General features: G+C 33.5%; 2 protein-coding genes across 3 annotated transcripts in view; both read left to right on the top strand.

The window, feature by feature from the left end:
• Positions 1–12,176, top strand: part of LOC101898380 (probable protein phosphatase 2C T23F11.1) — a 35,668-nt gene extending 23,492 nt beyond the window's left edge. Inside the window, exons 1-4 of one of the 2 annotated variants that reach the window (XM_020038098.2) lie at positions 4,952–5,094; positions 5,278–5,579; positions 5,664–5,997; positions 10,729–12,176. In XM_020038098.2, coding sequence (XP_019893657.1) covers positions 5,298–5,579; positions 5,664–5,997; positions 10,729–11,165 — 1,053 coding nt within the window. In that variant the 5' untranslated portion in view covers positions 4,952–5,094; positions 5,278–5,297 and the 3' untranslated portion in view covers positions 11,166–12,176. Of the gene's footprint in view, positions 1–4,951; positions 5,095–5,277; positions 5,580–5,663; positions 5,998–10,728 lie in introns of those variants that run through there. The other variant, XM_005187196.4, reaches the window with a different exon arrangement.
• Positions 12,090–12,873, top strand: LOC131803349 (probable protein phosphatase 2C T23F11.1). Its single transcript, XM_059124505.1, has 2 exons — positions 12,090–12,111; positions 12,437–12,873. The coding sequence occupies exons 1-2, from the start codon at positions 12,090–12,092 to the stop codon at positions 12,871–12,873; spliced, it is 459 nt and encodes a 152-aa protein (XP_058980488.1).
• The last annotated feature ends 437 nt before the right edge of the window (positions 12,874–13,310 follow it).

Raw genomic sequence — 13,310 nt, 5'->3', positions numbered from 1 at the left:
CGTTCGAATATTGAATCCCGATAATTTTATTTTTAAGGGCTTTATTTAACTCCTGGAGACCATGCCGAACTTAACTCTTTTTTACATCATTTACATCGAAATTTTGAATTTTAATTTCATCGATATTTTCGACAATTATTATACCCTCCACCATAGTATGGAGGGTATATTAAGTTTGTCATTCCGTTTGTAACGCCTCGAAATATACATCTTAGACCCCACAAAGTATATATATTCTTGATCAGCATAAAATTCTATGTCGATTTATCAATGTCCGACTATCCGTCAGTCCGTCTATCCGTCTGTCCGTCTGTGGAAATCACTCTAGCTTCCGAACGAAATGAAGTAAGTTGATAAAAATTTACTCAAATGTGTATTATGTCTGCAAGTCTTTTGGTATTGAAAATGGGCCATGTAGGTCCACGTCTTCGTATAGCCCCCATATAACGGTACCCCCGATATTCGGTATTCTGAATTTAGCGACATTATTTACCGGAATTGTTTCAAAATTTGGTACTTGAAAATGGGCCATGTAGGTCCACTTCTTCGTATAGCCCCCATATAACGGTACCCTCCGACATTCAGTATTTTGATGATTTTAGCGACATTATTTACCGGAGTTGTTTCAAATTTGGTATTTTAAGTTCGTAATAGACACTACAGCATAAAACAGAAAATGGGCCATGTATGTCCACTTCTTCGTATAGCCCCCATATAACGGTACCTCCCGATATTCGGTATTCTGATGATTTTAGCGACATTATTTACCGGAATTGTTTCAAATTTGGTATTTGAAGTTCGTAATGGATACTACAGCCTATGACAAGAAATTGTCTGTGCAGGTCCACGTTTTACAACTCCCCTGGTTCTTCCATATATTCGGAATTTTGATGGTTTTAGCAGATTTTTTTTCAAGTTTCGCATTTGAATTTTGTAATAGCTTTTGACAAAAGTTGCCTATGCAGGTCCACGTCGTCGTACAGACCCTAATATACCGCTACATTCGGATTTTAAGATTTTAACAGAATTTTTAACGGATTTTATTTTTTTGAAAATTGCCAAATTTGTACCAATTGGTGGAGGGTATTCAAAGATCGGTCAGGCCAAACTTACAGCTTTTTTACTTGTTTGCTTATTAATTTTATTCAAAATTACTAAAGCATCTAAGCTAGAAGTCATGTAACAATGGTGTTATTTTGTTTCAAATTTGGCATTTGAAGTTCGTAATGGATACTACAGCCTATAAAAGAAAATTGTCTGTGCAGGTGCACGTCTTCGTATAGCTCCCATATAACGGTATCTCCCTATATTCGGTATTTTGATGATTTTAGCCACATTATTCACCGATTTTTTTTTAAAGTTTCGCATTTGAATTTTGTAATGGCTTATGGCAGAAGCTGCCTATGCAGGTTCATGTCGTCGTATAGCCCCTAATTTAATGGCTACATTCGGTGTTTTTAAGATTTTAACAGAATTTTTAGTGGATTTTATTTTCTTGAAAATTGCCAAATTTGTTCCAAGTGGTGGAGGGATTTATAAGTTCGGCCTTGCAGCCTTTTTACTTGTTATTTACTTTTTGCATAAGGATAACGACAAAAAGGTTCTGGAGCGTCTCACTACAGACAATACAGCGGGATACTCCAAATCAAATTTTAAAATTTATAAATATTTTTGTATTTTTTTTTTTTCACAAGACTTTTGGGGATAAAATATTATAATTTAAAACTTAGTCGTTTTAGAGACATGAACTTTTTTCACAACCCGTGTTATCAACGACACTTAAATATATAGCGCTATATATGTACTATAATTGTGCAAAAAATTTCACTTTCACATCGTCATTTTTCTAATCACTTCAGACAGAAATAGCAACAAAAACATTCCGATGCGTATGTCGTTGCATTTAAAAATAGTTCAAAATAAATTTTATTCTGAATTTAAAACAGACCCAAAAATAAACTGAAAACTATTACTGCATGTTAGCCAAAGAACTGGCTGTTCTGTTAGATCTTCGCTTGCCAGGTTTATTTCATTTCATACATAAACGAATTGATTCTACACCATAAGATTATTTAAAAAATAAATGATGATACACACATTCCCTTTTCAATGATTTCTTTTTTTACTTGACTAAAAAATAGTTTTCTGCGGAGAATGTTTATCTCACTCATTCGTTTAATTATGACGATTTACGTTACATTTTTAAAGCAAAGATGGCATAAATAACAATGTCCATTCATTGGCTACTAAATTAATCGGTCTTAACAATTGATCATTTTCCCAACGTTATTTGGACATTACGTATCGCTCAACGTTGCATTTACAATTTTTGAAATATAAATTACTCGGTGAGCTTATTTTATTATTTTAAAAAACGTCAAGTATGTTTATAACAGTAGAAATTAGTCAAGTAGGGCGGTGAGGGCAAGCGGCTTTATATATACCTGAAGCCATGTTGTCCGCTTTTTCATATAATAATCCTGACAAAAATTTTACTTGAAAATATCACATTTAAAATTGGGAGTGGCTTATCCTTGCGAATGTTTATGCCTTGCATGCTGGTCCTGCTGGAGCAACAAACAAAAAGAGTCAATCACTTTTCTATCTATTGGGGACGAAACTTTATCAAGAAACATTGCATATGACCGACATTTTTCATTCCCTCTCGAGCTTTGTCAGATTCAAGACGTTTTATTAACCCAATTATATTTCCGTACAATATTAATTATACTCTCCGGTATATGATGAAGAATATATTGATTTAACAATTTCTGCTCTGTTCCAGAACCTGCAAGAATCAAGCATGTTACAATAAAAAAGCATTGCAAAACTCTTTTAGATTGCAATTTTTTCCCTAATTGCGACAGTCTTCGGTATTTTGATATACTTTGTTTTGATAATGAAGCTAATGACAGATTCAAAAACCCCAGCCACAAAACTCCAATTCAAGAAAATAGAAGAGATCCTTAACTTAACTCATTCGATGAGATTTGTGAATAAAAATTATAACAAGTAAAAAAGTAGCTAAGTTCGAACTTTTTATACCCTCCACCATTCTGTAGGAATTTAAAAATTTTCAAAAAAAAAATTCCCCGAAGCTTTATGGAAGCTATACAAAGACGTGGTTCTGCATAAGTAATTTTACGTCATAGGCTGTAGTAACGATTCCGAACTTTAAATACTAAATTACTAATACTAAATTAAATTTTATATGGGGGCCATACGAAGACGTTCACCTGCACAGACAATTTTCTGTCACAGACTGTAGTACTCATTACGAACTATCATAACGAAATTTGAAACAATTCCGGTGAACAATATCGCCAAAAACATCGAAATACCGAATATAGTTAGGTACAGTTACATGGGGGCTATACGAAGACGTGGACCTACATGGCCCATTTTCAATACCAAAAGTCCTGCAGACATAATACCCATTTGAGTAAATTGTTATCAACTTACTTCAATTCGTTCGGAAGCTAGAGTAATTTCCACAGACGGACGGACCTCGCTAGATCGACATAGAATTTTATACTGATCAATGTACTTTCTGGGATCTAAAATGTATATTTCGAGGTGTTACAAACGGAATGACAAACTTAATATATAATAATATAAAAAGCATACTCAAAAAACTGGGAGATTAAAGTTTGAGAAAGAAATTAATAGAATTGTTCGGAGGTCAAGGCGAACAACGACCTTAAAATTGAATCTTTGTGAATTCGCGCCGTAAATGAACTCAAACTGTGTCAATGTTGTGTATAGTGGATTTGTGAATGCCCATTTTGGCAATAAAATGTTGTCAAAGGAATAGTTTTGAAAATAAAATAAAATATATATATATATATGTTCTGTTCCAGAATCCTATTTTCCCACATAATTCTAAATAAATAAGTTTTTGACATAAAACAAACATTGTCTCTCCTCGACACTTGATAGATATCATGTAATGACAATTGCTTTAGGAACTTCAATGCACGTTTTCAGGTAATTGCGTTGTCCGTCCATATTACCGAAATACTGGAGCATACTTCATTCAAAGTTCAAAATGTCTTTGAAAATTTTTAATTTTTGTGGAAAAAAATTAATTAAAATTAATTAAGTGTATAGTGGATTTGTGAATGCCCATTTTGGCAATAAAATGTTGTCAAAGGAAAAGTTTTGAAAATAAAATATGTATATATATATATATATATATATATATATATATATATATATATATATATATATATATATATATATATATATATATATATATATATATATATATATATATATATGTGTGTGTGTGTGTGTGTGTGTGTGTGTGTTCTGTTCCAGAACATAATTCTAAATATATAAGTTTTTCACATAAAACAAACATTGTCTCTCCTCGACACTTGATAGATATCATGTAATGACAATTGCTTTAGGAAATTCAATGCATGTTTTCAGCTAATTGCGTTGCGCATCAAAAGTCACATCCTCACATCACATTTAGACATTTTGTCCGTCCATATTACCGAAATACTGGAGCATACTTCATTCAAAGTTCAAAATGCCTTTGAAAAATTTTAATTTTTGTGGAAAAAATTAATTTTTTTCAATATTATCATTATATTATTTTTTATTCATACAATGCTATAAAATTACGACTTCATACCTGTAACTACAAATTTTTTTTCCTTTATGGTGAATGCAATCCATTTGTATCCCATAAAAATGGCATTAAAACTAAGATATAAAAATAATACTCGAAACTCCAGGGTTACCAAGGAAAAGTCTGAGGTTTACAGGATTGGAAATACTATAAGCTGCACAGCCCCCATTGTTATCAACATTGATTTGACAAAAAAAAAGAAACCATATAAACACACTGTTTTTCATCAGTTGATTTGAGGCATTATCTCGGTACTCTTTATTTTGTCGTTATCGAAAATAACTGTATAAAAGAATTTGCCTTAGTTTTGTCTCGTGACAACATTAAATAAAATGTCAAAAATTGTTTTTATACAAAAAAAAAAAAATATTTGAACTTTCTCCAACAAAGATATTTTCTTTACTTCTTGTTTTGAGTGTTCTGTCTTTGTCAACGTTTCTTTTCGTTTTTCCTTGGTCAGTTCGAATATTTAACCCTTTTGTGGTGGCGATAAGATTTTGTTGTTGTTTTATAAGTAAAAAAGCTGAAACAGAAACAAAGACTACACGTTATCGCACAACACAAATATTAAAATTACCGCTCCCACATGGAATACACTTTTAATTGACATTCTTTTCTTTACTTTCTACCAATTGCAGGAAAATTTCAATAAACAAATATGGGCCAAACGCTGTCAGAACCAATAACCGCCAAGGAATCATCATATTGCCAAAATGAATTGTACAGAGTGGGCTCAAGCTGCATGCAGGGCTGGCGCATAAATATGGAAGACTCGCACACACACATTCTGTCATTGCCCGACGATCCGGGCACTGCATTTTTTGCCGTCTACGATGGCCATGGCGGTGCAACAGTAGCCCAATATGCTGGTAAACATTTACACAAGTTTGTTTTGAAGAGACCAGAGTACAAGGATAATGTTGAAAAGGCTTTGCAGCAAGTAAGTGCAATACACGTCTTTGTGTACATCGCGTCAATGATTATTCTAACAAAATTTGTAATTCTTTCCATCCTTCGCATGCAGGCATTTTTGGACATTGACTACGAAATGCTATACAATGAGTCGTGGGGTGAACAAATGGCCGGTTCAACAGCCGTTGTGGTATTAATTAAAAATAATCGTTTGTATTGTGCCAATGCCGGGGACTCGCGTGCCGTTGCTTGCATTAACGGAAGAGTGGAGACGTTATCAATGGACCATAAACCAAATAATGAAGCCGAATCAAAACGTATCAACGAAGGTGGTGGTTGGGTTGAATTCAATCGCGTCAATGGTAATCTGGCATTATCAAGAGCATTAGGTGATTTTGTATTCAAACGCAATGAGAACAAGAAGCCCGAGGATCAAATTGTCACAGGTAAGTGTGTTTGTGTAAATAGTGGGCATTTATACAACAAATGTTTTTCAGCAATTTTCTTTTTCATCATTGTCTTTTATTTTCAATTATATTATGTACAAAAAATAATACACAAAGAAGGAATTGTCAGGAAATTGCCAGTACGAGCACTTTTCCTTTTCCATTCCCCTTGCCCCTCTCTCCTACACACAAAGAATTGCCGCCAGAAAACTATCCTAATATAAATTCGGACATTCTTTTATTTATTCTTCAAAATTTCTGGTTAATATCTGTAAAACTCATGAAGTTAAATTTGTTATCATTGGATACGGTCAAAACGTGCCTCATCGAAAAAACTGTTTTAGACCCTAGGTCTCTTCGCACCAAAACCGTTTCAGGACATTTGGAGTCGATCTAGCGATGTCTGGCTGGTGCGATAACTCTCAAAGGAAGTATCCGATTTGATCCAAACTTGGTATATCGTAATATTATTGTCAAACTTAGATCGAATTCGGATATCGGTCTACTCCATCAAGTACCTCCCCCACAAACGGTCGAAATTCGGAATAATTATAACTGTTATAAAATGTGATGTAAGAGCCCGATTTTCTTCAAATTAAACACATCACAAATGAGCATCTAACTCCATCCATCCATCTCTTCAAATTTCCCACATACAAACATTTTTGCTAACACAAGATCTATTGTGAAGATGATATACATCTGCCAACCAATTCTAGTTCCTCACCCACAAAGGGTCACAATTTCCAAAACTTATATCTGTCATAACTTGCGAAACAAGTCGGCTATTCTTTGCAACTTTCTATATCTAAATATTTCCCTTATCCAGAAATCTGATATGAATATGTAATTTATCAGAACTTATGATTTATATAAATGATCGATTTCCTTCAAATTTTGCATATACCAATATTTTTTATCTGCATTAGATGAAGTATAAAAATGGAATACGTATCTGTTACGTTATGCATATTTCCACTTTTTCCAAAAATTTGCACATATCTCATATAAAGTACTGTAAGTAGTCGATATAGTCAAAATCTGTTGTAACATTTATATCAGTCTTAAGTCATATACGAATTGGTCAATATTGGCCAACTGCTTCGGAACCTCCCCCGTAAGAGTCAACAGTTTAAGAAGGCATAAGTCATGGCTGGGGGTATACATCAGTCAGTAGAACCGACTTATATTATTTTACTGTTTTTAATTTGAGTTCAACATATATCAACAAAACAGTATATTGAATTTATTATGAACTCAGATACTTCAAATCCTGTTTTATATTGATCAGAAATTTAACACTGATATCCATTGAACCATTTGAAAATAATTGCTTTTATAGTGTATTACTTTTTTTAATTCGTCAAGTGCAATTTCAATCGATATCTTAAAATGTGTTATTCACGAATATGATCTTTAGAGATGTGACACTTATTGATTAGAGTTCAAGCATTCAATCATGTACTTTGGCTGGTATTGTCATTGCTTAGGAACAATGTATTAAGCTTCGACTTAATACAGGCTTTATCATTGTTGTTTTTAGGACATAATAATTACTTCCTTGCAAATGTTTGAATGAGCTATAAGGAGGTATATTAATACATTACCTTCCACAATTTATACGTTTTTAATTGTTTATTTTGAGTACTAAACTGCGTATATGTGTGTACACATGTATGTATAATGAAACAAAACATTGTGTGTACGTACTATATTATAAAGATTCGAAAAAATACACTTGAAAATTTTTTACTTAATATTCAATACTATGTTTTTGTATCAAACAAAAAAAACAAAATACCTTAAAATGATATAATATGTACGAGGTTGGCTTATAAAATATGTAAATGGATGTTTAGTGAAACTCTATGTGTATTTTGTTGTATGCGTCATTTCCTCACATTTTCGAAACGTATCTCGTCTATGTTAATACTTTTGTTCATTGTTCAAGAATATTATATCAAAATATTGTGAGATTGGATTCCTCTTGGTGATCTGTGAATGAAAATATGCGTAGGTGGCTGTGATCGACGTAATAGCTTCTTGTTCGTTTGTTTTTTATTTAAACAGACATGCCTTTCTTTTGATAGCACAGGTGAAAAGAGAATATAACAATGAAAAACAATAATATATTATGCGGTACTGAAAGACTAATTAAATGCCGGCAGTTTTTTTAATTTTATATTAATGACAATGCATCTTTTTTTCATTGTTCCAAAGTATTTGAAATAAATGTGAAGAAAATTGTATGCCATAATTACAAATGAATTAATGTTTCTTTACGAAGGTGCATTATTTCAAAAATAAAATGATCAAAGATATATATATATATATATATATATATATATATATATATATATATATATATATATATAAATATATATATATATATACTTCGTGGGGTCTAAAATGTACAGGGTGAGATAAAAAACTGGAACAAAATCAAACGCCTTCTTTTTAAATTTTATTGTATGAAAGCAAAAAATGTCGGAAATAGCATCAAATTTAAGAATAAGTTTTAATTTGTTCGAATTGGTCACCTTTGGCACGAATTATGACCTTCAAAAGGCCAATGAAACCATCACACGCTGCCCGAATGTTGCTCTGCGGTATTTTCAACCATTCGCGGCGAAGCGCTTGCTTGAGTTGATCGATACTTTGGTATTGGCATAGTACCAACCTTGCTTTCCAAAATACTCCAGACACAATAGTCCAACGGATTGGTATCCAGAGATTTTGTTGGCCATTGTGCGCTGGAAATGAAGCGAGGAACCTCGTTTTGTAAACATTCTTGGTTGGCACGTGCTAAGTGCGAGGGTTCTGCGTCCTGTTGGAATGTCCTAAGGCTGCGGCTAAAATGTTTGCGTGCTCAAGACTTCAATACACCCTCCATACTATTTTCGCGATAATATTCGCCATTTATTCGATGCCACGGTCGATTAATACGAGCGGAGAGCGACCATCGGCTGTTATGGCGGCCCACACCATCACCATAGCCGGCGCTTGAGCTCTGGTGGCCAACCGCCACCTATTTGGCAAGTAACACGATCATTTTGTTTGTTTACAAACTGCTGGACAAAGAATGTTTTCTCATCGGAGAAAAACAAATTCGGCAGTTCACCACTTTCGGCCAAGCGAATCAACTCTTTAGCTCTTTTGAGTCTATTTTCTTTCTATTGCGGTATAAGTTCTTGCATTCCTTAGAATTTCAATGGCTTTACCCCGAGCTCATTTTTCAATATTTGCCGAATGGAATATTGCGATATGTTCAGCTCACGAGCAATTTTTCGGCCACTGCGACGCGGGTTTCGATCAAGTCGCTTCTTTACTTTTCGAACCATTTCTGCTGATGTTGCTTTTTTTCCGTCCACTTCCTTGACGTCGGGCTACGCTACCTGTATCAGACACAAAATATTTATTTACATTTAAATGCTGGAGTGCTCTAACGATTGCCAGCCAAATATAAAGAAATCACACTATCTCGTTTAAATTCCATCACGAATAACTTTTTTCTGGAAAATTCTCACCAAAATGCTTTTGTACGCTTGTAAGCAATATAATGAGCTGTAACTAGACGAATTTTAACGGCTGTCGGACGAGTGGCTTAGAAATGACAGCAGTCTGAAGTTGGTTACAGTTTTGTCATATCACCCTGTATTCCACTCCACAGCTGGGGAGTTATGTCGGGCAAATAGTTTTATCAAAACAATTTCTAGAATATTTTCGGTTTTTTTTTTTACTTTGATGAAAATATGTTTTTATATACAGTTGAAAGTTGAATTTCTTTTGTTTATGAAGAATTATTTTGTCTCGGTTTTTCAACAACTTTAATTTTATTATTATTATTTTTTTATACCCTCCACCATACAAAGTTTGGGGGTATATTAAGTTCGTCATTCCTTTTGTAACTCGTCGAAATAATCATATTAGACCCAACAAAGTACATATATATTCTTGATCAGCGTAAAATTCGAAGACGATTTAGCCCTGTCCGTCCGTCCGTCTGTTGTAATCACGATAACGTCTAAACGAATTAAGATAGGAAGCTAAAATTTTGCACAGATCTCTCTTTTGTATGCCGGCAGGTCAAGTTCGAAGTTCGGTACCCCCCGATATTCGGTATTTTGATGATTTCAGTCAATTTTTTTAATGGAATTGTCTGAAATTGTACACAAGGGGTTCATTGTGAGCTCTTTACCCCCTGACAGAGAATTCTCTATATAGGTTAACGATATCGTATAGCGCCCATATAACGGTACTCCCCGATATTCGGTATTTTGATGATTTTAGCCACATTTTCCAATGATATTGTCTGAAAACCCACACAAGGAGTTCTTTTTGAGCACTTTACCCCCTGAAACGGAATCCCCCATATAACGGCACCCCACTGATATTCGGTATTTTGATGATTTTAGCCACGTTTTCAAGTGGAATTATCTGAAAATCCACACAAGGAGTTCCTTGTGAGTACTTTACCCTCAGACATAGATTTGTCTATATAGGTCCACAATATCGTATACCCCCCATATATCGGCACAATCCGATATTAGGTATTTTAAAGATTTTAACAGAATTTTTAATGGATTTTATTTTTTTGAAAATTTTCTAATTCGTTCCAAATGGTGGAGGGCATTCAAAGTTCGTCCCGGCCGGACTTACTGCTTTTTTACTTGCTAATTTATGTATATCTTTTTATTTTTAATTGTATACCTCTATTTAATACCGTTTCAGCCTATCCCGATGTTGAGACACGCACAATTGACGAAGGTTGGGAATTCCTTGTTCTGGCATGTGATGGTATTTGGGATGTTATGACTAATCAAGAAGTTATTGATTTTTGCCGGGCAAGAATCGGTCAAGGCATGCATCCGGAAGAAATTTGCGAAGAATTAATGAATCATTGTTTGGCACCCGATTGCCAGATGGGTGGTTTGGGCGGTGATAACATGACCGTGGTTTTAGTTTGCTTCCTTCACAACAAACCATATGCGGAACTTGTAGCGAGATGTGCTTCGTCATCAACGAACGTATTTACGGCAAACAACACCACTATGAACAACATTACAACAGATACCACAACAACGACGGCAACGGCTATCAAAACATCCCAACAAAACTCAACACCATCATCGCCGGAAGATGAAGAAGAAGAATTAGATCTAAAATAACAGCTTAGTTTTAAAAAATACACACGTCACTTAGTCTCCTCCTTGAACTCCAAATTGTTTGTGGAGTTATGCCTTTAAAAAAGCTAACTTTGTCGTTTTTTATTATTATATTTTAGTTTCTTTTTCAAATACAACAACATAGAAGAACCTTCGTTTATTTTTACAAATCAAAACCCTATTTTTTTAATGTACCCTAGCGAAAGAAAGCGGTCTTTGTGTTATATGCCTATGAAAGAAAAAAATGCTTATTCACATCTAACAACTTGCTGCATCCATAGGATGTATAAAAAATTTCCGTTCCCCTTAGTTTTGATCTATGCTTTGTTGTATTTTTTAGAAACTGAGAAGAACCTAAATTGTTACTTAAATAAGTTTTCTGTGTTATATATACAAATATGCCTATTTTATCGATCTATTTACTTATATGCCTATATTTTTATTAAATTCCTTTTACTCTGTAAACAAATAGTATTTAAAACCTCGTTTTGTGGAAATTGTAATCATTGCTCCTTTTCTTCTTATTTGTATTTAAATAATTTTGGTTTTCGGTAGAAATTTGGAATATTGTATAGAAAATTAATAAAATTATTTTGTTAATAATTGTATTATGTATGTATATTTAAGTTTCTTATGCAAACAAATGTTAAATTGTTATTTAAATTACAAAAGAAGATAATTACCAAAAACAAAAAAAGAAAATAGAAGTGATTTTTTATATCTTATCTTCCACTCTACTTTATTTCATTTGTAATGGGAAAGATATAGAAACATGTCAACCAACTAGCCTTGGGATTCCGCAAATCTTGAACGAACATAAAATCCCTTAATAAATGAAACACCTAATGTTTTAAGTCTATTTTATAGCGGTAAACGTGATTTATAAGTTGTCGGTCCAAGTCAAATACAAAGCTGACAGATTCTATAATGTTTAAGAGTTTATTACGTGGTATACAAAATTGACATTGACGTTCAATTTCTTATATTTGATCAATAAAAACTAATTTCTGAAAATCCCTAATTTTTAACATTCCTTTTTGGGATTGAGATACTACACAGGTGGAAACAAAACATAGATAATACTTAGATCTCTTTGAATTTTGGCTGTTATGTGAAAATTAATTAATTTAGTGGTTTGGTATGTGTTATACACATTTTGTTAAAACTGAGTTTTTTTTTTCTTTTTGAATTTGTATGTACTTATATTCGTGGCATTTGCTTTCTTCAATTTGAAATCTTTTATTACACGAAAATTTAATTTAATACCGTTTCAGCCTATCCCGATGTTGAGACACGCACAATTGACGAAGGTTGGGAATTCCTTGTTCTGGCATGTGATGGTATTTGGGATGTTATGACTAATCAAGAAGTTATTGATTTTTGCCGGGCAAGAATCGGTCAAGGCATGCATCCGGAAGAAATTTGCGAAGAATTAATGAATCATTGTTTGGCACCCGATTGCCAGATGGGTGGTTTGGGCGGTGATAACATGACCGTGGTTTTAGTTTGCTTCCTTCACAACAAACCATATGCGGAACTTGTAGCGAGATGTGCTTCGTCATCAACGAACGTATTTACGGCAAACAACACCACTATGAACAACATTACAACAGATACCACAACAACGACGGCAACGGCTATCAAAACATCCCAACAAAACTCAACACCATCATCGCCGGAAGATGAAGAAGAAGAATTAGATCTAAAATAACAGCTTAGTTTTAAAAAATACACACGTCACTTAGTCTCCTCCTTGAACTCCAAATTGTTTGTGGAGTTATGCCTTTAAAAAAGCTAACTTTGTCGTTTTTTATTATTATATTTTAGTTTCTTTTTCAAATACAACAACATAGAAGAACCTTCGTTTATTTTTACAAATCAAAACCCTATTTTTTTAATGTACCCTAGCGAAAGAAAGCGGTCTTTGTGTTATATGCCTATGAAAGAAAAAAATGCTTATTCACATCTAACAACTTGCTGCATCCATAGGATGTATAAAAACTTTCCGTTCCCCTTAGTTTTGATCTATGCTTTGTTGTATTTTTTAGAAACTGAGAAGAACCTAAATTGTTACTTAAATAAGTTTTCTGTGTTATATATACAAATATGCCTATTTTATCGATCTATTTACTTATATGCCTATATTTT

This window comes from Musca domestica, unplaced genomic scaffold (assembly GCF_030504385.1).
Source record: "Musca domestica strain aabys unplaced genomic scaffold, Musca_domestica.polishedcontigs.V.1.1 29, whole genome shotgun sequence".
NCBI lineage: Eukaryota > Metazoa > Arthropoda > Insecta > Diptera > Muscidae > Musca > Musca domestica.
Note: the sequence above shows the minus strand (reverse complement) of the source record. Positions and strands in the feature narration are given on the sequence as shown.